Below are 27888 nucleotides of genomic sequence, written 5' to 3'. Positions count from 1 at the left end.
TAATAAATATAATGTTAATGTTTCATTTGTATTGTAGACCAAATTATAATTTGGACATTTTTTTTTTCTCAAAGCGACTTATAACGTTACTAAATCTAATGTGATTATTTATAGAAAATTCATTCCGTTATTTGACAAAAAATATAAATATAATACATAAATGTAATAAGAGTTAAAATTGAGAATATTTTTGTATTTATAACATATATAATAGTTATTCTCACATAACATGCCTTACTCAAAAGACCCATATAATACATGAAGAATGAGGAAAAAATGTAGACTCAAAAATGTATTCTTTGAAAGATATATTGGCGGTTCATGCATAGTTAGTGTTGCTCTTTGTGATTAGAATACATGACTCCAAAAGCAATATTTAATACATGCAAAATGAGACATATATGTTTCAAAATACATGACTCCAAAAGCAATATTTAATACATGCAAAATGAGACATATATGTTTCAGTTGCAAGATGTATTAGTTATTCGTGCATGTAGTTTGTGATGAAATAATTACTCTAAAGTTGTGTTTCGTTCATGAATCAATTGTGTGTGATTTATCTAATATTTTTAAAAAAATTAATTTAAAGCTAATCATTTTAGTTCCTTTAATATTTTTTTTCGAGTTTTAGTCCCCCAAAAGAAATCAATCACCACATCTGGTCTCTACTTTTGAATCAAGTCATGTGTACGCTTCAAATTTTTAAATGAATGTATTATTAAAACAATTTATATGATGAACGTTGTAAATTTTTATTTATTTACATGTCACCTATGATGAAATTCTAATATGTAACTATATCCAAATCAAATTCTCACATGTAAGTGAAAATTTTACTAACATATAGTGCAGAATCTGTACCCACTCATACAACTACTAGCAATCCTAACAAAATTTCAATGCAAACTAATCACAAAACACTAGGATTGAAATCAACATTTATTTTCTAAGTGACAACACATAAATGTCCAATTAACAAGTTTTCATTTGTAATGAATGGATAAAGTCTTAAATATAGTTTCATTAATACAACAAACACACATTACAAAAGCTAGTCTCAAGACACAATTACACAGCTTTCTCCTCAAAGCCTGGCTCTAATGGCAGATAGCATGCTTCTTATTCTCTAACCATCACCATGTCAATAACTTGATCCTAAGGTCTACTCAATGATATCAACAAACTTGAAGTATGAATTATTTATCTATGTTCTCTCATCATTGGTTCCGCGTTTGAGCATGTATCTTCCTTATTTCCATCAATGATATATTGTACACACAAAAAAAGTAGGGCTTGGCAGAAATCAAAAAACACCGAAAAAGGTGGCTATAGCAAAAATTAGAAACAGCCCTCCACCCAAATAACCAACCTGATGAAAGATAAAGTGAGTTAAATTAGATATCAAATTAAAATACAAAGAATTAATCAGAGGTGATGACTTATACCAGTTTTTCTGAAATGTAGTTAGCAAGGAGTGATCCTCCAACAATAGCAATGCATGTTGCTAGTAAATGTCCAGCAATAGCTCCACTTGCCACACCCCAAGGAGACTGTAAAGAATAAGATATTACTAAGATTAATATAGACCATGCTTGGATAAATAGCTTAATTAAGCACTTATACTATAAGCGCTTATCATATAAGTGCTTATATGATAAAGTCAAACTGTTTTCATGTAAACTGTGAGCTGTTTTCATAAGTTTTCATGTAGAGCTTGCAGAAAAAGTTATATATAGCTTATGGACATGTCATAAGCTGTTTCTATAAGCTCTCTCAAACAGTCTCAGAAGTGTTTATATCAATAGATGATAAACTCAAACATGCCAATCCAAATAGGCCCATATAAAGCAAAAACTGTCAATCTGTTATGTCATAATTTAAAAGTGCACCTGAGCAGCTGCGAGCGCGATTGTTGCAAGCATTGAACGGTCTCCCCATTCCTAGGCAAATCAGTCAGCAAATTAAAAATTTATGCCTGATAACATAAACCAATACAAATGCTTGATTCTGATATGATGTGTTGATTAATCACAACTTGATATTTAAATTTCAGCTGACTAAAAGTAATACTGAAATGTTGAGGGGAACATTTCGACCAAATGCAACAAATTGTAAGATTTTCACAATGCATTACTATGCTTAATGCTTTGTTCTGTTGTTATATAGTGATGATTTTACAACCAAATTATGAAGTATATGCTAAGCTGTTTCATGATACAAAAGATCAGAGAAAAAGGAGCCTTACAGCAAAAAATACAAGACTGAACGATTTCCAAAGAATCTCAAGAGGATTTGAAAGCCGTTGCGATGCCTGAAGATATTTTGGAACCACATGGTTAGAGGTATAAATGAAAGTTGAATCGCCAATATCAAAGTAATATAATTCAACCATGTATCCCATCCAAACATATATCACCGAACTGTTGCAACTTATAAAACTTGACAATAAGAGAACGGGTTATGTTAAGTGTCCTAAGGGCACTTGTTAAGGATTTAAAAGAGGAAATAATTTATAAATTTTATGTAGAAAAAGTTTTTCTTTGAACTTCTAAACAAGTGCCCCAAGGACCCCTGTTAGCATTTCCCTAAGAAAAATATTCACAACCAGACATTGTTATACATGGGATTCAAACCTTTTCTTTCACAAGCTCCTCTGCTTCAGCTAGTTCATCAAGTTCAGGACTGCTGTTATCACCGTTTTTAACATCCTTTGAAGGAAGATCCCATGCGTCTTTTATTGATTTTAGGCCAAAAAACATAAGAAGAGTTACTGCTGCATATTCTCCGATTGGCAGGGCTGTAGGTAGACCAGACAAAGCAGAAAAGATCAGTTATAGTCATAACAAATGTATTCAACGAAATTTGAACAAACACTGAATGAAAATTATGGCATACAAACTTTAGATATTTCTGCCTAATGTGAAATAGTACATTGAATAGCGAAGAAAGATTGATAGGCTGTAAACCAAAAACTGCTTATTGAAGATGAATTGATCATACGCTCTATTGAAGTGGAAACTCGGAAAGGCTAACATAGGAGGGGAGTTTATAAAGATGCTGAACAGGGAAACTGTAACTTGCATTCAACTCTGGGATTCTAAAATCCACTTTCCAATGGATGGTGAATCTATATTTCACTTTGATTAGAGAGAAAAAGGTGTAGATTGATCTGCGTCAGCATTTACATTACTTGAAAATAAATTTATAAAGAGGGGATTGGGTAGTTCAACTGGTTTGAGCTAAGGGTTAAGGAGTTGGCGGTCCAGGTTCAAGTCCTGGCAAGGAGATAAAAACTAACATAGCGATTAATATACTAACATTTTCCATTAAAAAAAAATTGTACCATTAAAAAAAAAATAAATAATTGTACCATTAAAAAAAAATTGTAAAGAGAAATTTTTGCGAGTCGTTGAAAGGAATAGGACTCCATACTTCCTAGGCATACATTCTTGATTTGTTAAAAGACATGTGTACTTTGTCGAGTAAACCAACAAGGGTGGATGAGAAGGTAATAAGAGTTGATGCTGAAATTGTGATAGTAGACGAGGAAGCAGCGGAGAAAAAGGAACTTTTGGCGGCAATCATGAATTCAGATGCATACAACTCAGCTAGGTGAAGCAGATGCGTAGAATTCCAGAGAGAATGCAGAACAAAGAGATATCTCTGATGAAAAATTGAGATATATATGCTATTACTGAATCAACATATAGATTTAATTGGTACACTAGTATTTATTGGAAAATGAGAATAACATTGAAAAAGGTTGCTCATGTAGAATTCCAACTCATCCACATAATATCAATTTATAAGCATTTTTTGTTTGTGTAAATTAAACAGATTACAATAAATAAGTACTTAAGAATTATGCATCATCTACAATATTATGAATTGAATTACTGCACTCTAAAGACATACTGAAATACAGGAAATATTTTAGAATAAGAAATACAGCCTACTCGAACTTACTTGTTTGGAACTGAGCAGGCACTGATTGAAAGATACGGCCAATTACAACAGATAGGATTGACATGAGCGCCAGAGCACCCATTGATCCTAACAAAACCTGGTCAATATATAAATTATAAGTTAAAATATATAAAATTATGTTCCGAAATATAAATTACACTAAATAATGATAATCAGCAAGTTAAAACTATTTCTGTCAAAAAAAAAAAAAGCAAGTTAAAACTATGAGCATTAATTGGTAAGAAAGTCCTAAAGGAGTATGAAGCTAGATAATTGATTACAAATTTGATGATTAAAACTTTGCAATTAACTAACAAGTTAGGTAATATATAAAAGAGAAGTGGCGACTTGCTGATTTCTACACAAGTTACTATGGGAGTTATTTGAGCTTAGCTACTAGCATAAGCACTCGTGAGACTGTTAGAGCTTATGGAAACAACTTATAACATGTTCATAAGCTATTTTCAGCTTATTTCCAAAAGATCTCCAGAATAGCTAAATTTATATGGGACCCACATGATTTGGTGGGACCCATGTGAATTTTAACCAATCAAAAAGAGTGTGTTGGAAAGTGTGTGTTAAAATGTGTGTTCCTAGCATTCCTCTAAATTGTTTATCGAAAGAGGGCCTACATACATGTAAAATCAGGAATGCATGGTTTATACAGGAAGTCAGAAACGGTGTTGGAGTGAAGTTGTTTTTCTAGGTTTAAATGAGGATATCTAATTAATAGTATAGGTACAATCAATTTGGGCGCTAATCAGTAATCACTAGTAAATAGCACATGAATTTCCGATTAATATTTTATTTATAAATGTTAACATTTGTCTGACGCTCCAGTGACTTAAGAATATACATTCTTGTCAATTTTTGCATTAAGCCTTTACCACATAGCCTAGTAGAGACCGTCATGAAAGTACACAGGAAACAGACAAATTCGCTAGTCTATAACAGGAAATGAACCAAAGTGAAGAGTAATTTCAATCATGAAATGTAGGAAGTATAAGCAACAAATTAAAGAAATATAGATATCATCACATCAATAATGGGATAGTACTGCAGTGAAAGCTGGAAGACAGGACAGAAAAAATGTTGAAAAATAAGTCAGAAGACTTACCAATCCCTTCTCATATTGCATTGCCAAGAGTGCAGCAATAAAGAATGTCTGGTCAAAAGATTAAAAGTTAACTTTAGCTCCATGAATACATATAATTCTAATGCATGTTCATTGAATAATTAAACCTTACCGATTCTACCCCTTTTATATTCTTTAGTTACAAGTTTGTAATTTGAAAAATAAATAAATAAATAACTTAATGACAATACTTACTAGACCAGAAAGATTAAAACAAAACAAAAATATAATCTAAATTTATAATCCCTGAAAGATTTTCATGAATAAGCTCAAAGTTCTGCAGATCCAAATTCCAGATGACTGAAAATGTGACTATTCATTTAGTTGCTTACTTGTTTATTAAGTTTCCTTTTGTTACTGCAAAATTTGCTATTTTGGAGGAAAAAGTGTTTTAGTGCTTCAGATGCACGTTTGTGTCCCTCACCGTCAATAACACTATCATTCCTTAACTGATTCTAATCCATTTTATTACCTTTTCTCAGTTATACTGTCATTTGGTTTGCGAAAAATGGTCCCACCTGTCAGATCTCACAAAGGGGAAATTTCTTTTTCATTGCCAAGGATCAACGTTTTAGCAGAAGCAAATGCCAACCAAGTAGATGGCAGCCAAAGTATGAGCTCAGGAAAATGAAATGGTGAATCTCAAATGGACTCGTGTCAATAGGCAAATGAAAGCAGCAAAAACCCAGAGGCAATTCATTTTGCAGATCGCACAAAGCAAGGAGATCGGTAACAGTGAGAAATCGGTGGAGAAGGATTCGCGCAAGGAAACTTTGTGCAGTCTTCAGGGAAATGTGTTGGACAAGTTTTGTCAATCATTGAAGAAAGTCAAACTTCCAAATTCCAATGTTCACTGTGAATATCCCACAGAATGATCACCCGTGCAAAGGTTTATTTCCAATTTCAAGACACGAGGTCAGAGGTATACGCCAATTTGGCTCGGCTATGCATGGAGGGCCCAACCATGCACTTTTTCAAGACCCTATGCTGGGAGTGAAGGCCATTCGGGTTGGGTTTCAACTACTGGCCCAGCCCAATTCATACACTTGGATCAACTAATAATACCGGCCACACACATGGGAGCGATTGGTTTTACGTTTGGGTCGGAAAGTAGAACCCGGAGAAGCATCGAAGTGGGTCTAGCACCAAAATAGATCTCAGGAAAGAGCGCACAGGCACAAGACCAAAAGTGTGAGACATTCATCCTACTAGGCGATCACTGAGAGAAGGCAGAAAGGACTCTGTTACAAGTGTGGAGGCCCTTACCACTCCCGCCATCAGTGCTCGAACTGCCAATTGAGCATCATAATGAAGGAGGAGAAGGATGTAGAAGAGTGCGAGACCGATATCTTGGCTGCTGAGGTAGAGGAAGGTGAGATGAGCATGATGAGCCTTAACTACTTGTTTGCAAGGAACAAGAGTCAGCCACAAATGATGAGCTCAAAGGGTGCATGCATGGGGTGCCCATTCTCATAATGGTAGATGTATAGCAACACATAACTTCATCTCCAAGAGTGTTGGGGGCGGCTATGGGTTGGACTGTGTAGGAGACAACACCCTGAATGATCATTGAATGAAGGTTACAGTGGGTGGTTTGCTGTTTGATTTAGATGGCATAAATGTGGTAATGGGTATGGATTTGTTAGCTTCTAATGGAGTGATATGGGTTGATTGGGCAAAACATGCGATGGGGTTCCAATTTAACACCAAGTGGGTGGAGCTCAAGGGAAAGAAAAGTGGTAATGTGAGGCTGCTGGCGCTGCAGAGCTTTTTGGGACGACTTAAGCATGTTATAGAAGGTGTCCACCTGTCAACAGAAGGGTATTTCTCACAGGGGGTTTGACACTTCTATTGGGTGAGTTGTACGGAGCACAATTTTTTCCAAGCCTAACTTAAATTAAGGGTACCACAAAGTGAGGGTAAGGAGTATGGATATTCCCAAAACAGCATTTAGACATCATGAGGGGCCCTACGAACACTTAGTAAATCCATTTGGGTTGATGATCACACCATCCACTTTTCAAGCACTCATGAATGAAGTCTTCAAACCCATGTTGAGGAAATTCATTATGGTTCTCTTTGAATATATTTTGGTGTATAATCCGACTCGAGAGACCCTCTTGCAACACTTACATATGGTGCTGCAAGTGCTATGTGGCCAGCACCTAGTGGGCGACAAAGGTAAGTATTATTTTGTAAATCTTCTGTGTTGTACTCCGGCCCCATTTTGCAAGGAAAGGGTAGTAGTGGATCTTGGCAAAATTACTAGTTTACTCTAATGGTCCATCCCAAAACATGTTAAATTACTAGTTTACTCTAATGGCTCATCCCAAAACATGTTAAAGGAGTAACATGGTTTCTCGGCCTCGCAGGTCACAGTAGGAAATTCATAAGGGATTATGGCAAGTTGGCAACAGACCACACGAAGAAAGATGGGCAGGAAAGGAATAATGAGACGGCAGAAAGAGAATGAGAAGAAATACAGTGCAAGGAGAATTCTGTTATATAGGGAATCAAGTAAGTAGAGAGGGGATCATGACAAGCGAATAATTTCTGTTACAGGTAGAGAGTTATCTATTCTCTGGAGGAGCTATGCTCTGAGGGCAGTTGAGATTTCTCACTTCATTTTCCTTTCATCATGAATAATACACTATAAATCAACCCTGATTCTAATCCATTTGATTACATTTTCCATGTTATACAGCGATCTGGTTAGCAACACAGTTTTGCTTACAAGCATAAAATAAATTTAAACAAGCCGACTATGATTTGATCTTTGAGATGCTGAAGAAGTAGTATATTGGTTGTTCTCACCAAAATCTCAGATATGTTCCATCTATTTCCAACTTTTCATGTTAGATTTAAAAATCCTATTATTGAGCCTTTACTTGATAGCTTAAACTATTACAAAGTTGATTCTTAACAAGATATAAGAGTTTCTATGACCAAGTGGAGAAGAGTTTGATCTTTGCGAGACCATCATCCTTCATAATCAAGTTAATAATCAACACAGTATCCGTTGTGTTTGCTTTAATACCAAAATGTTCATGTATAATGGCCGTTTTATACTTAAGTAGGTTAAACCTCTAACAAAAGAACATAGTGTCTTGATAATAATAACAATAATTACCTTGTCACCGATTTCAGAAACAAATATTAATGTAAATGCAGCAGTGAATCCTGATTTTGCAATTGCTGCAAGAACTGATGAAGGTCCTCCTTTCACAAACGCTATTAGTGAAAACACAAGAGCACATCCAAACAGCACAAAAGCTATAGAGACGGGATAAGGAATCTGAGTAGGTTTCACACTGCCAACCCAAAAAAATATATACTTTTATTAGAATTGTAATAGGGCCATGAATGATCAAACTCACATTACATAAAAAAAATTCAATTGAAAAGAACCTAATGACATGTTAACTCATTCGACAAAACTAACCTACATAATCTGCATAATGAATTGAAGAGTTATTCTCTTTGAAAGCATTCCATATGTGTGATATTAGGGAGCAAGGGGATCTAAACAACTAATCCTTAATTGTTCCCAATGGTGATATGAATACGGCCAATTGACACTTCAAATCATTACCTTTGATATTCTGTATCTCTTTTGTCCCAGGCAGGCTAAGCCAGTATGAGACATATTGCATGGAGGGACATAATTTCCTCCTAAAGAGAGAAATAACTGAGTTTATTTGGAATAAATAACATACAACAACAATAAAATCCAAGCTTTATCCCACTAAGTGGGGCCGGCTACATGGATCAAATTACGCCCTAGTGTTCTATCATACACCATACGTGGATCCAACTCATTGACCTCTAAATCCTTACGACGGCATCCAAGGGTCTTCTCTCTACATGCCCAAACCATCTAAGCCTATTTTTTTTACCAACTTTTCTACTATAGGTGCTACCCGCACTCTCGCTCTAATAGTGTCATTCCTAATCCTATCATGTCTAGTCTTACCGCTCATCCAGCGCAACATCCTCATCTCCGCTACACTTATAAAATCCCAATTTCCCAGCATCCAATCCAAGAGTAAAAAGAAAAATCCTTCCACTAACATTTCTGACAACTAGTTGATACATTTGCTATTAAAGAAAAGAAGACAGCAATTAATTGACAAGGAGAAAGAGTATGGAGGAGGTTTATTGACACAGTACATGTTTCTAACTTAAGATTTTTAACGTTACAACTAAGGCCAAGCTCCAATTTGATAACAGCATCAATTGTTCTACAATGCATATATTAAAAGTGACAAGTTTGAATTCGAAAGTCGGGGTTTCACAGGAAGTTGTAATCATAAAAGCATCCATTATGCCAACAAAACAATGTTAAGACCAAAACTCAAATCCTGACAAATTCCTAAGCTACTTGGTCATCTCACTAGCACATGTAAAGGTCTAAATAGTAATCACTGGCACAAACAAACGAAATCAACAAATGAAACTCACATTTTAGATGAACTGTCATCGACAGAATTTCTTTCAGAGACATTCTGGCTGTCTTTCTCATTATTGCTTCCATAATCCCCCGGTCCAACGCTAACATTTGATGCTTGAGCTCGAATTGTTCCACGGGCCAAGCTCAACCCCAATTTCTGTCTGCATCTTACTATATATAATTTAGGAAAAACGTTACTCCTTGAGAAAACAATCGCAAGTACGAATAACATAAAGTATATATTTAAAGCTAACTGCCAATAAGAACAACATTTTTTTTTGAAGAAGCTAAATTAGCCCACCCAAATTGGCATCGGTGAGCGAACTTGAGACCTTTACGAGGAGCACACTCCAAGATCCCAAGACAACACCACCAGGCCAACCAATAAGAACAACATTGAAATCCAGAATTTTAAACTAGTTATTATATGTAACTTAAAAAACATATTTTTTTTTCCTTATCAATTTGGATTGGACCCACTTGAATTGGATATCCAATTGCACAGAATCTTAGCATACATTGAACCAGTACTTTCCAGAACATAACAAAATACTATAAACAAAAGAGTAAGATAAAAAACATGATGCTTGAAACTTCAATCCAAGTCAAACCAAGATATTGAAAAAACTTACATGGAGATAAAGTGGTGTTTGTAGAGAAATAAGTACAAGATGGTAATGCATTCAATATTGCAAATGAAAGAGGAGGTTTTCCCTTTGGAATCAAGGGTGTATGAGAACCTAAACCTTTCATTTTTTTTTTTTATGAAACTTCTTCTTCTTCTACAATTTCATTTTTCTTTATGTGTCGTTGAGATTTTGGGTACTGCAAAATTCGAATATTTGTCACAAAGTTTGAAACTTCGAATGTTCTGCTAAGCTAAGGTTGTCTTGTTTTTGTGTTGAACTTGGGTCGTGTTAGAGTGTGAGATAGTTCTTGAAGACTGCCACGTATGCAAAGGGATATAATAGAAATCATATGTGAAGCCCGGATATGAGATACGATACAGATACGATACTGCACCGATACGCTGATACAGAAAAATTTCAAAAATCAAGATACGATACGGCTGGGATACGTTAATAAAAAAATTATATAATTAAATGTACAATATAATTATAACCATTTTTTTAAGGGTTAATTATGTTTCTAGTCCCTATAAAATAGCGACCTTGTAAGTTTAGTCCTTACTTAATTTTAATAGCATTTTCAGTCCCTATAAAAAAAAATTACTTATAATTTTAGTCCCTGCTAAAACAAAGTTTGATTAATTATCCTTAAACTCTTAAATTTTTGAACGATTTTTTTGAGACAAGATTAGAACACTATGAAAGGTTCGTTTACTAAAATTTAGAATTTTCAGACATGAAATGAATTAAATATGAATTTTTTAAAACGACAAAAGTTAAAGATAAAAAGTAATAAAATCTGGATGTAGAAATCAAATTTTGCGATAATTTTTTGCGGAGAAACTTTTAGTAATGTTCTAAACATATCTGCAAAAAATTGTTCAAAAATTTAAGAGTTTAAGCATGAATTAAACAAATTTGAATTGAGTAGGGACTAATACTCAGGGCAAAAAAACAAAATTAGAGACTAAAAATGCTATTAAAATTAAGTAAGGACTAAACTTACAAGGTCGCTATTTTATAGGGACTAGAAACATAATTAACCCTTTTTTTAATATGCAAATATATTAACAAACACAAGAAACCAGGCTCGTAGCACATTAACATAAATATAAATAATATTGACATTAAGAGAGTGGTCATTAGTCAATTACATACGCAATATATATCAAAGTCGTCCGATCCCAAGACTTCGACGGTGGCCAAAGTGGACGGCGACCACTTTGGAAGAAAAAGTTGAAACCCTAATTTCTTAGAAAGGGAAAGATGCAATTGTTTGTGTGGTGTGGTGTGGGTCGTACTGGCACCAAAGAAAGATAAAGGAAATGTATATATATATTATAGTAATATATATAATGTTTTTATTCTTATTTTTTACAAAAAAAAAAAAAAGAAAAAAGAAATCAAAATAATATAAAAAAAACACAAGTATCTCTGTGTATCGGAACGTATCGGAAAGTATCGGATAATTAATTTTTTAAAAAATAAAATTTAATATTTGGATACTCTCCGGATACGTATCGGGAAGTATCGGTCAGGTATCGGTGCAGGATACGCAGGGGATACGGTATGTCATCCATTTTAAAGTATCGGGGCTTCACAGGAAATCATCAAAGTCTGTGTTGAATAGAAAAATTACCAAATGTAAAATTGTTTTTTTTTAAATAATTTAATGTTTTATCTATAAAGTCTAGCTTAATTAACAATGAAAATGTTGTTAAGCGGGATGCATTCACCTATGTTTAAAATTGGGATCTAGGTTCCTTAAAAATAAATTGAGACCTAGGTGTTAAAGTAAAAATAATAATAGTCACAAGAAGGAAATAATGTATGAATTGTAACCTTTTAAATTTTTGGTTGTTTCTCAAACCTTGAAAAGATATTTAGATACGAGGATTTGAAGTATGTATCAAAATGAATTTGATAAAAGAAGAGATTGGTTGAGCTGTTTGTTGTTTGCTTTGAACTATCAAATAAAAGAGTTCAGAGATAGAGAAGATGACACAAACAGTTATCCTGGTTCACCTAACTGAGCTAGTCCAGTCCCCACTAACTCTGAGATTTCCCACTCTGGTGCATGAGATACCCTCTTAGATTCTGCACACTTTCTCTTCATTTCCGATCTGCTTGACCATACAAGTTTTGAGCAGCCTCTTCGAACTTTAGCTACAACACAACCCATCTTTATAGCCTAAAGAGGATTGGTGAAGCTTTACAACTCATTACACAATTGTTCTTGTTATTTTGATCTTATCATTGATCAATTTCATCTCACAAAGACCTCTCTCTTTTTCTCCCTCTCTCTAAGTTCAAATTGCTCACACTAGGTGAGTTTAAACTTTACAATTGATCAATTTGATTTCACAATGACCTATCTCTCTCTCTCTCACTCACTCTAGCCCCCCCCCCCCCCCCCCCCCCCCCCTCTCTCTCAGTTCAATATGATCACACACATGTGAACTGAACTTTTTAAATACACTTTAAAAGATGTTCCAAAAATATAATGGAGGTTTTAATGTGTTTGTGATTGTTATATGATGTTTGAGAAATGAATCTCAAGTTGAGAAAATGTTAGGATATTTTTCAAGTTATCTGATCTTTTCTGCTTCTGACCATTTTTCAGATTCAGTGATTCTTGACATAAAGGATTTTTGGTGAGAGATTGTGTCGTTGAGAGGTTATGTTCTCATTTAATGAACTAGCCGTTATTTTGTCTCTTTGTGCTTTGCCATATAGACCAAGAAAGTCTTGAAACTAGTCATTGCGCATTGCTTTTCACTTGTTGATCTTTCTTTCTGATTTTCTTATGCACTTTTGGTTATTTTTCTGTCATCATTCATTTTGGTATTTTCTGAATTTCTTATTCTGAAGTCCATTCTGATCTGCTTTCTGAATTTCTTATCCATTGACATGCCATTTTGAACTATCTAATTGGCAGCATCAAGTATAGTAGATCTTTATTCCATTTTTGCAAAAGCTTTAATCTTAACTTCTGATATGAGAATAATTATGAACTTCCTTGTTTAGCTATTTTGAAGTACATTTGATGTTCCTTTTTTATCTTCCGATCTGCAATTTGAAGTGTTATGATGTCTATATTGTAGTCATTATAAGAAAACTTGATTTTAGCCTCAGAATTTAGCGTCGGTCACCGACGCTAATAGCGTTCACTTAGAGTCGGTCAAACGCACTCTACATGTATTTATGATTTTTATTTTTAAATAATATGAGAGTAGGCCTAACTGAGGCAACACATTAAAGGTACCCACACATGACTTTAGAAAGAGGATTAGAGTCGGCCTAGCCGAAGCTATTACTTTTGCTAATAAAAACTTAATTTATTATATAATTATTATAAAATTTTATATATTCAAGTAAAAAAAAATTACCCTAAATTTTTTCCCACACTTTTTTTCCCTCTTTTCACTTTAAAAAAAAAAAACCCCAAAATTTTTTCCCTCTCTTTTTTTCGCACTTACTCACCAAAAAATTAAATCATTTATCAAATTAATCTACTCCACTGATTTAGAAACCTTATCCATCTCAACTCTTTTTTCATCAGACTTTCACTTTCATTCATCGCCCAAAAACAACATGCCCTAAATCCCAAATTCACCATGCCTTTCTTAATCTGTTGTACCATGCTCTTAACACTCAGTTTCTCCTCAAATCCTTAAACGCTCAGTTTATCCTCTACTTCAATATCTCATTCTGATTCAACCTTATTGCTCAACTTCTTCTACTTCGGCCAGTGCATCTGATTCAAGCTTCAATCGTTAACCCTTCTTCTTTTTCTTCTTTGATAATATGTTCCTCTCATCAGTCATCATGCTCTTTTACAAATTCAACTCAAAATTTGATATGGCTATTTGTTTTTACAGCGTGAATATAAAAGAAGGGATGGGTCAATTACCAATCTCTTGATTTTTGAGCTTATAACAACAAAGGTATGTGACCATTTTGACAAATTATGATTTTTTTATATAATTTATTAATCCTTGCTTGTTATAGTGTATTGAAAGTTCCTATTGTGTTGTTTCTTTATTAGGTTTTGAGATTGATTATGAAATTACAAACTTTAATTAAAAGATAGATTTTTTTTATAAATATAAGGTTTTTTTGGATGAGATTGATTATGAAGTTACACTAAGTAATTTCACTCTCACTCTTAATTTGGGCGTTGTTCTGTAAATTTGTAACATAGATGAGATGAGATTTTAGAGGGGACAAATGGGACTTTAAGTTGAGTTGACTCTTTCTTTATGCGTAATCTGTGTATGAGAGTTTGGACTTTAGAGATAAGATATTCAGTTTGTGTGAATCTATGGCTGTTTGCTTTTGTTTTGTGAGAGAGAATTGAGAAAGGAGAAGAACCTAGAAAGAACAAAGTAGGTGAGTGAGAGGAATTGGACGTAGTTCGGTTAGGTGAGGGAATCCCAAACCAATGAATGCCACTAACTTATTGACTTTTAATAAGATTTGTGGCTTTGTGCAACATTGTGATTAATTCACACCGCGACGACCGCAATATGTAAAGCAACATCCGTAACAGTCAAAAATTGCGAAAACCTTAACGTGACCGCGACTGTAATCTTTATTCAAAACCTTGCTTATAAGTACATTTAATTTTCTTAGATATATGACATATAGACATTAACTAATCCTTAATTACACTTGTAAGATTTAGTTGACTTTTGGTTGACTATAGAGTCGGATGGCCAACTCTATACGATTAGCGTCGGACTGACAAACTCTAAATGAATTTGTTGACTTTTATTTTGAACTTAATAGCCTCGACCGCGCGAAGAGTCGGTTTTAAACTCGGCTAAACCGACATTATATTAGCCTCGGAGGGCAGATAGCCGACTCTACCCAATAGCTTTAATTTTTTAGCCTGCCCTTGACACCGACGCTAATCCAACACTAATTCAGTGTTAGCGTCGGTTTTTGCCCTGTTAGAGTGGGTTTTAGGCCGATGCTAAAACGTTCTTTTCATGTAGTGAGTTTCTCTTTTATTGAAGAATTTTGTTCATAAGATTGACATGGATCAACTTCTGATCTCACATTCTTTGCTTCATATCTCATTCTGAAGTCCTTATTAGTGCTCTGTGTTGTTAAGATCGATGTTTCTTAGATATCTATACATTTGTAATATCATGTTCTAACGAACACTCAAAGAAGCTTGTTAGAATTTGACATGGATCAAAATCATATTGATATCTTTAATTTAAATTAGTTTGTTGTCATTAAAACATCAAATTAAGAAGTATTTTGTGATTTATCTCAAACAAATCTCCCCTATTTTAATGATGACAAATTGATTGAATTTATGATCATGATTTTCATTCTGATTTAAACAATGCAACAATATGAGATGGATTATACTCCCCCTCAATTTATTACATATTCAAAGAATTTTTAAAACTAAAAACTCCCACTCAATTTGAACATATATGAAACACAGTAATTGAGAAAAAATTGTGCAAACCTAAGAATGTTAGAACCAGAACTGTAATTATCATTAATAAGAAATGGAACAATTATAGAATTGCATATTCTCGTGCACATATATGGTTCAAAAATCAATATCCCTAACAACATTATATGTTACTTACCAAACAAGATAAGATCATACTAGAATTAAATCATAAGATATTAGCTAATCATAGTTCAAAACTGATCATAATCTTTCCCTCCACTCTCTAACTTCTCCCCCTTTTGTCATTAGCAAAAAGTGGTCAACAAGCAGCAAAGCTACATGGAAGGAGATGAATAATCTAATGAATATGAAGCAGAGGGTTTTGGCATCTGTATAGTAGATACAATAGACATCTTACAACCTAGATCTGAAGCAAAAACTCTAAATTGCATGGCTTATACATCCATCAACCTAAAAGACGAACTTCCTAGTTTCCGACAACAAAAGTACAACCCCAACAAGCAACCGTGGAAAGATGCGTTCTTTGTTTGTATCTGATGAGTCAATAATTAGCGTTTTTAATATAATATTTGAGTCCGTTTTATTTAGATTTGATTCCATTTTATTTAATATTATTTCCTTTTTAGAACTATTTTACTTCAATTGCAAGTTATTTAATTTCAGGAACAAATAATTGAAAGATTGAGTCTTGGAGCAAAAGAAAGAGGATTTGGAGCTGATTCGGGTCAAAAATACGAAGATTGAAGACAAAAATACAATTTCCTAAGTCAGAAGCTTGGCACGGCCCGTGCCACCAGCCACACGGTCGTGCCACCTCCCAAGACACTCTTTTGCTGCTTTTTGCTTCAAAGACAAGCTACCTATTAGTTTATTTCTGACCTAAAAGCCCATGGTTTCTTGTGGAACATTCTAGTGATGTATTGCTTAGGATTTAAGTCATTGTAAGCTATAAATAGAGTAGCTAGCTATCACAACAAATCATCTTTTGTTCTTGGAATAAAAGTTCACCTTTATTTTATTTTATGTTCTTCTTCTTCTTCTTCTTCTTCTTCTTCTTCTTCTTCTTCTTCTTCTTCTTCTTCTTCTTCTTCTTCTTCTTCTCTTCTATGTCTACAATGAACGTGAGTGAGTAGACTCTTCTTGTCTTGGGATTGTTGGGTAAGTTTAAATGACATAACCCTAATCAAACCAAGCCTTGAACCCTAATTTTATATAAATATACTTTCTAATCTAATTTCACCGTTATTATAATGATTAACAAATATCAAACTCATGAAGCGAAAGTGAAGGGTTAGTATTTGTTAATTCATCATCTCAAATATCAATTCATAAAGCGAAAGTGAAGTTTTGATATTGGAACAAGTGAAATTAGACAAGGATTGCGAAACATGAGAATAGTCTAGCAAACCTTTAGACAAATAAAGTTTCGTTCTTCAAGGATTCCAAAGGCAATCAACCATGAGAATAGGCGTTGTTGCTAGAGGAACATACTCACTGAAACCGAAAAGAGATGTGATAGGCTTAAGAGAAACTTGTCTTTAGAATGTAAATCCAATATAAAATTATGGTTTAGGGTCTGTTTGTGAAGGACTTGTTATTTAGATGAACCAATAATCCAAGACACCTTTTATTTTTATTATTTTCTTTTAATTAAAAATTCAAACTTTATAACTGAAAACTCTTTTCTAATCATTGTTGAAAGATAATTGAATTCATAACTCCCTATCGGAACGATACTCTTTTATTACTACTTCGGTAAACCGTGCACTTGCGGCTTTATCTCATCAGTATCTGCATTGGAGAAAACAATGCCCACCCATAAAAATTAAGATAGAACAAAAAAGCAACTTCTGATACTGCAGATTGCTGCTGGTAGTTGAGGCCAAGGGTGATGACGTTGTGTAAAAGATAGCGCACCACCATCCGGCCGTCTGCATCTTCGACTTTGTGTTTGGATCATAGTAACATAATTCGCTGGTTTTATGGGAGAACCGCGAATTGGTTCGTGCGAACCGGTTCGCGGTTCTTTGGCGTATTGGTTCGCCGAAATTGGTACCTAAATTCGTGCAACTCAGTGAACCGAAGTACCATGAACACGTTTGAACACCATGGACATTTACGCAAGTTTTAAGCTAAAATCTTGGTTATGATGTTGAATTGGAAATTGGCAAGTGCTATAGGTCTAAAGTTGTCCAACTTGTCAGCTCCAGGCATCTTAGGGATTAAGATACTGAGATTGGAGTTCAAATTTGGCATAATGTCGTTGTTGGTGAAAAAGTACTGAGTGGAGTGTATCACATCCGATCTTATAACGTGTCCAGAGAACCCATCAGGCCCAGGAGCAAAGTCGCCATTTAAATCAAACACAACTTTTCTGATTTCATCAGAATTGGGAAGGGCAGTAAGCATAGAGTTATCAAGATCAGTAACTAAATTAGGAATGAGAGAGGCCGGTAAACCATTAGGGATGCACATATTAGAGGTAGGGAAAATGTTTTTGAAGTAGTTTAAAGTATGGTCTTCAATAGCTTGAGAATCAGTAAACACCTCATCACCATATCTCAACAAACTAATGTGACTTTGTGCTTCTCTTATTTTAATAGACCTATGGAAGAAGGAAGTGTTTCTATCATGATCCAAGAACCTAGCATTCTTGGCCTTATCTTGCCAGAAATTGTTAGCAATATTCAAAGCTTGATTGTAGCTAGTAAGACATTCAAGCTCCTGAGTAGCTCTCTCCAAGATGATATATTTCCAGTTGCACTATATCCAGTTGAGCTTGAGCCAAGTAAATATATATTTGGTCTATTTAAATATTTCAACTTTTCGTTTTACTCCCCCTAAAAAATTTCTTCGACTTTTAGTCCCCTAAATGTTTTCCATCACCATATTTGTTCCCTGATTTTAAGTCAACTTATCTGTATCATTTAAAATTTTGAATGAATTTTTGCAAAAATGTTTAGAATATTATAAGAATCTTTCCGAGAAAAATTATAATTTTTTAACAAAACATTAATTAAATATGAATTTTTAAGCGCCAGAAAGATAAAGAATTCATATTTAATTCACTCCGTGTTTAAAATTTATAAACTTTTTCAAAAGATAATTTTATAATGTACTAAACATGATTGTCTAGGAAATGGTATGATTTTGTTAATCATAGAGCCTACCGAAGTCAGTTTGTTATTATAGCACTTGTTATTGCGCTCCAACCAAATACACCAAATGGTATGAATAACTGCAGACGTCATGATTTGGTGAACCAATTTGCTCCCAGGACCATCAATATTCACGAGGAGGTTGTGACTGTTGGACAAGTCCAGCATCTGATCTGAACCTTTGCATAACCATTCCCTTAACTGAGATGTAGCAAGACAATGGAGAAAAAGGTGCGTCGAGGATTCCACATTCTGCAAGCACAAGCAGCATGTTAACTTAAATCAATTTGATAACTTAGACTCACTTTTGTTATAAACATATTTATGTCACAATTACCAACATTAAAAAACCCACAAAAAAAAAAACAACGGATTTGACAACCTTAAAGACAAAACGGTTTTGACAAAAAGCGATTACAATTTTTTAAGTTACATAATTACCCTTTGTTTAATAATGGTTTATAATAGTAGTAGGTAGATATTTTTGTCCAAACAAAAATATGCACACTTGCTAACTTAGTCCTTCATGTTTTTTGTTAGTCTAATATAGCATCATATTTTTATTTAGCTTATTTACCATATATAATTTTTTAATCCACCATATATAATATTATCATATTTAACATATTTTTATTTAGCTTGTCAATTTAATATATTTTATCATATATCATGTTTTGGAATACATTTCACAATACATGATACAATATATAGCATATTTAAATGATAAATTTATCCTTATGAAACAATTAATTACATTGGTTTTCCAAACTAACATGTAATATTTTGACATTTTATAAACTCTAAAAATTCGTCATAAAAAGCACTAAAAAAAATAACTAAGTGATGAAATAATTCTGGAAAAATAACATTGACACTAATAATAATTTAAAAATAAAAATATCATATGAGTGATGTGTACATGATAACAAACATGATAATACCATTTTATGATATATTTTCAATTATAAGCAAAAAAATATATATAATATTTTAGATTCATTGAATAATTATCCCCGTGAACTTAACTCAGTTGGTAGAGATAATGTTTAATATATGCGAGGTCTGGGATAATGCATAATTATTAAATGAACTTAAAAAATAAAATGTACAAGATTCATTGAATAACTCTTTTTTTAGGAAACTAATTTATATGGTTTGAAACCAAATATATCAATTATTCAATGAACTTAAAAAATAAAATGTTAGCTTGTAATCCTTCAAAAAAAAAAATGTTAGCTTGTAACAGATGGAATGCATAACACAATTACACATTTCATATCTTATCATATCATTTTTTAACTTATATCGTATCATATATTCATCTCTATCTTGCCTATGAAGCTAGAGTTGATATCTATTGATAATATTTCATATCTTAATATTATATTTTGTAGAAACAAATTTAATATTGTACCAAAAATCCGATTTTAATAGATTTCTTATTTAATCTTTCTACATAAATAATCGTCGATTGAAAAAAAGTAAGTAAGGTGGGAAAAAGAGAAATATTGTATACGCACATAAATATATTTGACGACATTTATTTTTGTGTTTGACCGAACTTTATACGCATGTTCATTCAAATAGAAAGAGATTAAATTTCTTATACGCGTGGTTTTAAGTGTAATTCCAAATAAAAACACCTATTTTTCGAAAGAAATCTCGTTCTCTAACGTCTATCCATATTTTCGATAAAAGAATCTCTCATTTATCGAATAAAAATTATCGCGTAAAAAATCTACTTTAAAAACTTTAACCATGTCCAAAAGAAAATTCATCTAAATAAAAATAATTAATTCAAAAATTGGACTAAATTCAATGAAAAATTCCTTAAAATTATTTATCAAATTTGTCTTAAAAATATATTTGGACAATAATTAAAAAAAAATGAAGACAATGAAAAGATAAATACTCCTTTCCATCCTACGTATAAGAGATATCTACATTAACAAAACATGTGTATCTGATTCAAATTTTAAACGAAATACATCAACTTCCGGTGATTCAGATATTTCTTATAAATAGAATCGAATAGAACCATAAAACAAAATAGCATAATAAAAATGAAAAAATTGTAGCTTCCCTAATCCCCACGTGCCTTACCATCTCTCGTTGGTTCTTTCAGTCTCTCAATTCTCTTTTGGGGTCTCTTCTCTCTCTCTCTCTCTCTCTCTCTCTTGCCTGCTACTAGCTGGCTCTTGTCTCTCAACAAGTACACAAACGTGAAAAGCTGGTAGCTTCTGTTCTTTTTGCTTTTCTTTACCTTAATCTTTGCTATGTTTTTTCTCATACTTTATGTTCCTTTCCCTCTTTTTCTTGCTTGTTTTTATGCTACCACTATGTTTAATTTTCCTCTATGTTATTTGAATATGCTGAAAATTTGGTTTTTATTATTATTTGTGAAGTGGGTGTGATAGTATTGAAGGAATAATGAAATGGGTTGGTGGTTGTTGACCATTTTGACTCTCTTCACCATTTTCTTGTTTTTCTTTGTTTAAGGTTTAATTTAAGGTTTCTTGTTGCTTATTTTTATGTTATGTTGGTTTTTTATTTCTTCAATGTTTTATGTTCTGTTTTTTCTAATCATTTTCATATTGGTTTTTATTGTGAGTGAAAATGTGGTATGTTGCATTATTACAATGTTGTGTTTCATTCTTCAATTGTTTATTGTCATGCCAATTCATTGTTTCTGTTCTTTATATTTTTCCAAATGAAGTTCTTTAATCTTTTCTGACTAGCCGCGGGCCTGTTTGGATAAACGGCTTATTTGTAGCTTATAGCACAAGCGCTTATATGTTAGCTTGAATAAGCTATTTTTGTAGAAAAAGATAAAAATAACGTTAAATTGTTTTTGTATACGCTATAAGTTGTTTTTATAAGCTATATTGGAGAACTTCTGAAAATAAGTTGAAAAAAGCTTATGAAAATTATGATAAGCTGTTTTCATAAGTTCTTCCTAATAGTCTCGCAAAACTTACACTTATATATAAACTCAAGTAAGCCAATACGATGTGTAAAATCGTATACTTTACTGGTTTTTGTATGGTTTATTTGTCATCTCATAATCAGTAATCACCTTTATTACTTGAGTTACTTTTTTTTTTAGCTAAAGCTTGTGCTTTTTATTGTGTTTATGAATGGTGTTTTATTTTACCTGGAATAAGTTCTTTACATTATTTTTGACACTCTCGTTTTAATTCATTGTTCATAACATTTGTTAAATGTTATTTTGTTTTCATGTATTGTAATCACAAGGTTTACTCCAAACCTACTATGAAATTTTCAGGATTTTGTAATACGTGTTTGCTCTAACTTCGACTGTATACTTTTATGCCATGCTTTTCACTATTTTTTAATATTTGTTTGTACGGCTTTACCTATACTGTTATTTTTATCTGTATATTTGTTTTCAGAGATGGAGGCCCTTGGTTCTGTGGACGACCTCTTGGATTTCTCATCTGACATAGGTGAGGATGATGATGATGACAAACCTAAGAAAGCCTTTCCTTCACTCAAACCAGAATGCAGTGATCCACCTTCGCTCAATCCATTGGCCCTGGATGATCCCATCAATTCACTTTCTGTAAGTTTGACGGTCCATTAACCTTTTCAAAATACTTGCTTGATTTTTTATCTAGTTTTGACTTGTTGAGGTGTGATCATGAAAGCGAAAGCATGTGTGAATTATGATTTGTTTTGAATCAATTAGAATTTTGATATATTATATTGTTCTTGTCCAAAGTAGAATATTAGCAAGTGCTTCCAGATTTTTACTTGTTTTCCTTTTAGAATCAATGTATTGGCATTTGGAATTCCGAGATTGTTAGTGCCTGCGGTGCAAATGACAGATTCTCTGTTTGCATCAAAGTTTTCATTTACTTGTGATCACTGTTTCAAGGTTTCCATGTCATGGAACCGCATCTTTCTCAGTGTGAATACTAATTTCTTGATCCAATGTTTGTTGTGTCGTTGACTAGTTGCATCAGTGGAATGCGTGAGTGTACTTGAGAAATTCCTTTTTTCCATACTTATGGGTTATGTGAAGTTTAATGTGCCGCTTATTTTCATGTTCCAGGAGGAGGTTGCAGAAGAGGAGCTTGAATGGCTGTCCAACAAAGATGCATTTCCGGCTGTTGAAACATTTGTTGAATTGTCGTGTATTCAACCGGATCTTTTGAAGCATCAAATGACAGCCCCACTGCTCGAGAACAGCACAAGCAGCAGCAACAGCAATAACAGTTCCAACAGCATTACCCTCTTAAGTGGCTACAATCACATGAAGTTCCCTGTCCGTGCTCGGAGCAAGTCTCGTAGCAAGCCTCGCCTTGGCCTTGCTGATGCCTCAAACCTACAATTCCCGTGGAAACAACCGAGTACCAAAACTTCCAAAGAGAAAGTGAAACAAACCCCAACCATTGGGAGGAAATGTCATCATTGTGGAGTTGATGATACTCCACAATGGCGTGCAGGTCCAAATGGTCCAAAGACACTTTGTAATGCATGTGGGGTTAGGTATAAGTCTGGCCGACTTGTACCTGAATACCGTCCTGCAAATAGCCCAACTTTTCGCAGTGACATGCATTCTAATTCCCACAGGAAAGTAGTGGAGATGAGGAAGCAGAAGGGAATGGGAACGGGTTGAAAGTCATTGATAAAATGAAAAATGGACGTGTAACATTGCTTTTAGCATTTAGCATGCCAAAAGTTAGGATTTTGCTTTTCTTTTTTACTCTGATTTATTTTAATTGAAAATTTTTAGTCCATTTTTGCTGTGGGATGTTTTAGATGGGCAGTGAAAATTTTAGATTAAAATTTTGCAGTTAGGGAGGCCTTAAATCATTTTGCTTGTCAAATTCAGTTTTTTCATTTTTTATTTTTTCATTTGACTGTTTTCATGCTGGTAACATGTACTTTGATTGAGGATTAGGGAGAAGATGAGTTGCAATGAGTGACTTGATCCATTCATTATGCTTATCTGAACTAATTCTAGGTTGATGAATAGTGGTGTAGTAAAATTTTTGAGGAATTTAGGTTCCATTATTATTTGATACATCATTCATGTTTTTGAAGGGATAAAAATGTTGTCTATCTTTAGATGTTTTGACTCATATGATCTTTGTTATTTGATCCTCCTTCCAAGGAGGTCAATGTGCAGGTAACAGAATTGAATTGATCAAATCTTGACTATTTCTTGGTAACATTGATATCTTTCTGTTTCATAGTCTTACTTGGTGACTATTAGTTTTTTAAAATTGGTCTAACCCATTTTTTCAAAATGAGCTTGTAAGGTGAGATACTATTCTTCATAGACTATTTTCAAGCATTATTTCTATTTAGTGTGTGAATTTTTGGTTTTTATGAAATAGACTTTGATGTCGTGTTACTTTTTATATTCGACACAACACATTTTTATAAAACTGGCTTATAAGGCGCGAGATGTATTTATAGGCTATTTCCCGACCTTATCTCCTTACAGTAGTGATTAATTTGTCCATTATGTTGACTGAATATTGCAATGTACATTTGTAATTTCTCTTGTCAACTATCCTAAGGTCATATCAATAGATCTTTAACCTTCTCTAGAACCCTAAACCCATTCTTGGATGATATCAAACTAGTGCTGGAAAAAAAATCCCCAGCATCCTTAACCAATGCATGGAAATCATCTTCATTCACTTCAATGAAGACCTAGTTACCTCTAGGAATCATTTTGACTGACATTATTTATACCTACGTTCAAGATCTCTTGGTGTAAAAATGGAACCTCATAATCTATGAAGCACAAACACTCTTTAGATTAGGCGTGGAACCTCATAATCTATGAAGCACAAACACTCTTTAGATTAGGCGTGTTTCTGTGTCGGACACGTATCGTGTCCAACACCGACACTTATTTCTCTAATTATTAGTTGTGTCGGCGTGTCAGTGTTCGTGTCCGTACATCATAGCTTATAATAGTTATAGACCTGTCCCACATACTATTTTTTTCTCACTGGATTCTCTTGTTCATTTACTTTGAATGCCAAAACTTTTCAACTTTCTACCTTCTCATCTTGATCTCTGAACATAGCTTAGGTTCCTTTTCATATGGTCACAAGTTCAATGACATGATCTTAAACTAGTTAAACTGGAGAAAGTACAAATTTTCATTGCAGTATCCATTCTCAACATATAATGGATACAATCACTCATAAAGCAATTTGCAAGTTATACTCTAAAAAATGAAACAAAATGAAACTATCTATTTTGCAAACTATATCCATGCCTAGAATTGTCACAAAGTATGGCAAATGAAAACTAACAATACTGCCAATTTGTCATACTTTGTTGTCCTTAGTGTTCTCAAATCTCCATGTGACTAACTCTTGAAATATTTTCAAATTTAGAACACTAATTGATAAAAAAAAAAAAAAAAAAAGTGTTCTTTAGACTTGTTATTGTATGCCAAATCATGCAAGCAGTTAATGACAAATTCTGACTAGAGTAATTTCAAACACCAAATGCCAAGGCAAATTTGGAGAAATTGTTTTTGAACATCCAAGTTTAGACATTTTCAACGACAAATTTAAGTGGTGAACATAGTTTTAAATAGATGATTAATTATGTTTAGTGTATATATATGGTTAATGTATATACTATGTTGATAGTAATTCATCACTAGTGTAACTTCATTAACCAATAATTGAACGTGGATAACACTTAACCGTAATTTTCAAGTGTTCAACTACATATAGTTTTTTTTTAATTTTTTTTTACAAAAACTACATATAGATCTTAACACTTGGAAATTGTGATTAAATGCGTATATATTTGTGGTTAATAAGTTTGGATACCTAGTATGTATTCAATTGATTGTAACAAAAAAATACATTCAATTGACAAAATTAACCATATATTAATATTTAAACTTTGTTCACCACTTAAAATTTTTTGTTTGAATTTAGTTGTTCAAACTTCAAATACCTGATTACAAAATTACCTGCAAATCTGTTAAATTAGACAACAGCCAATCATGCAAAGATTGTAACAAAAAAATACATTCAATTGACAAAATTAACCATATATTAATATTTAAACTTTGTTCACCACTTAAAATTTTTTGTTTGAATTTAGTTGTTCAAACTTCAAATACCTGATTACAAAATTACCTGCAAATCTGTTAAATTAGACAACAGCCAATCATGCAAATTAAGATAAAAATAATAAGAATCAAATCTGTGATGAGAAATACAATCCTAGATTTGTTAAGGAAAACGACAATATGGATCCTAGATTTGTTAGGGAAAACAACAATATGGACAACTAATGCATATATCATTGGCATCTATTTTTTCTAATAAAAAATAGATACCCTAAAAAATGTTTGATACCATGTACACATCAAACACCTTTCATATCATTATTTAACTTATATCATATCATGTATTCATCTCTATCTTGACTATGAAACGAGAGTAGATATTTATTGATAATATTTCATATCTTAGTATTATATTTTGTAGAAACAATTTTAATATTGTACCCAAATCTGATTTTAATAGATTTCTTATTTAATCTTTCTACGTAAATAGTCGTCGATTAAAAAAAAGTAAGTAAGGTGGGAAAATGCTGTATACGCAGATAAATATATTTGACAACATTTATTTTTGTGTTTAACCAAACTTTCTACGCATGTTCATTCAAATAGAAAGAGATTAAATTTCTTATACGCGTGGTTTTAAGTGTAATTCCGAATAAAAACACCTATTTTTCGAAAGAAATCTTGTTCTTTAACGTCTATCCACATTTTCGATAAAAGAATCTCTCATTTATCGAATAAAAATTAATCGCGTAAAAAATCTACTTTAAAAACTTTAACCATTTCCAAAAGAAAATTCATCTAAATAAAAATAATTAATTCAAAAACTGGACTAAATTCAATGAAATAATTCCTTAAAATTATTTTATATCAAATTTGTCTTAAAAATATACTAAAACATAGACAATCAATCTAAAACAAAGATATTTACATTTATATCCCTTCCTCTAGGCGCCAGTAGACTCGAACCCTGGAATTTCAGGTGCAAAATCTTTTTTTTTTTTTTTTACCATTAGACCAAACTCTTGAAGTTATATGACATCAACGTATGGACATGATTGGCATTAACTGTGTCAATTTCATCATTTTTTTCAAATGGCTAAATTTATTGAAAACAAGTCCTTGTTTAAGATGAGCAAAGACAAACAAATCAGAAGGTACAAAGCAACGAGTGTCGTATATAGACGGAATACCAAAAAGAGGTCTGCACCATATGTTTATTCCATTAATTAATTCACGACGAGAGCTAAAAATATATTATCTTTTACCGGTTAAAATTCACATATGACTCATCAAAGCATATGGGCCTCATAAATTTTGTGGGATCTATATAAATTTTAAGAGGATTGATAATTGGACACAAAATTTTAGACACAATATCAACACCATAGGCAGTTTTGTCATTTCAACCTTAAGTTAAGGGCAGCTTTGTAAAACCACCACACACCCTCTTCTTTTTCTCTACCTCATTCCCCGTTCTCTCTTCTGTTTCGTTTCTCTCATCAGAACTGAACCACAACCACCGTCCTCGCACCACCTCCGTCCTCCCACCACCACCGTCACCATCCTCCGACCGGCGACCCCCGTCCATTTTCTTTCTCTCTCCCTCTCTCTGAACTCTCACTGTCCCCCCGATCTCCGACCATCGTCCTTACCACCACCACCATCCTCCCACTGTCAGCACCACACCTCTTCCTCACAACCACCATCGCCGTCGACCTTCATATGTTGTCTAGATCTCGATGTTGTGCCGGCTGTCACACGCTACCGGAGAGAAATCAGAAAGTGAATGTTGCGACGGCCGGAAGCTTATCGGAGAGGAAGCGGAGGCTGAGTATGGTTGTGTGGAGAAAGAGATCGAAGGATGTTGAAGAATAGAGAGAGAGTGAGTGAGGGTTGCAGTTGCAGCACTAGAGGAGAAGGAAGAGAGAAAGAAAAATAAAATAAATTAAAAAAATGAAAAATGAAAAATACCGTATAAGTATACGGTAGTGTCAAAAAGTTTGTGTTCATTTATCATTATTGTTAT

The 27888-nt window shown here is 33.3% G+C and overlaps 2 protein-coding genes across 2 annotated transcripts; one reads left to right on the top strand and one right to left on the bottom strand.

Annotated features, from left to right (window-relative positions):
- Positions 1–926: 926 nt before the first annotated feature.
- On the bottom strand, positions 927–10446 carry LOC146954364 (protein PAM71-homolog, chloroplastic). The gene is made up of 10 exons (XM_085716110.1): positions 10187–10446; positions 9566–9725; positions 8235–8415; positions 5087–5134; positions 3970–4066; positions 2637–2800; positions 2249–2314; positions 1893–1943; positions 1449–1553; positions 927–1372 (listed from the first exon to the last, which is right to left on the bottom strand). Exons 1-10 carry the CDS (start codon positions 10305–10307, stop codon positions 1307–1309), a joined length of 1059 nt encoding a protein of 352 aa, XP_085572236.1. The 5' UTR covers positions 10308–10446; the 3' UTR covers positions 927–1306.
- A 10426-nt stretch (positions 10447–20872) lies between these two features.
- On the top strand, positions 20873–23634 carry GATA1 (GATA transcription factor 1). Its single transcript, XM_085716108.1, has 3 exons — positions 20873–21014; positions 22195–22364; positions 22857–23634. Exons 2-3 carry the CDS (start codon positions 22197–22199, stop codon positions 23421–23423), a joined length of 735 nt encoding a protein of 244 aa, XP_085572234.1. The 5' UTR covers positions 20873–21014; positions 22195–22196; the 3' UTR covers positions 23424–23634.
- Positions 23635–27888: the final 4254 nt, after the last annotated feature.

This window comes from Medicago sativa, chromosome 1 (genome assembly GCF_051527215.1).
Source record: "Medicago sativa cultivar Bolivia chromosome 1, Bolivia_mono, whole genome shotgun sequence".
Lineage (NCBI taxonomy): Eukaryota > Viridiplantae > Streptophyta > Magnoliopsida > Fabales > Fabaceae > Medicago > Medicago sativa.
Note: the sequence above shows the minus strand (reverse complement) of the source record. Positions and strands in the feature narration are given on the sequence as shown.

Bases quoted from the DNA above. Each gene is read 5' to 3' on its own strand.
- LOC146954364 (XM_085716110.1), bottom strand. From the start codon at position 10,307: ATGAAAGGTTTAGGTTCTCATACACCCTTGATTCCAAAGGGAAAACCT. The intron at 5,135-8,234 runs GTAATTATTGTT...TCTTTTGACCAG, and splicing joins TTTCTGAAATCGGTGACAAG to ACATTCTTTATTGCTGCACT. The intron at 4,067-5,086 runs GTAAGTCTTCTG...TATATTGACCAG, and splicing joins TGCAATATGAGAAGGGATTG to GTTTTGTTAGGATCAATGGG.
- GATA1 (XM_085716108.1), top strand. From the start codon at position 22,197: ATGGAGGCCCTTGGTTCTGTGGACGACCTCTTGGATTTCTCATCTGAC. The intron at 22,365-22,856 runs GTAAGTTTGACG...TTCATGTTCCAG, and splicing joins ATCCCATCAATTCACTTTCT to GAGGAGGTTGCAGAAGAGGA.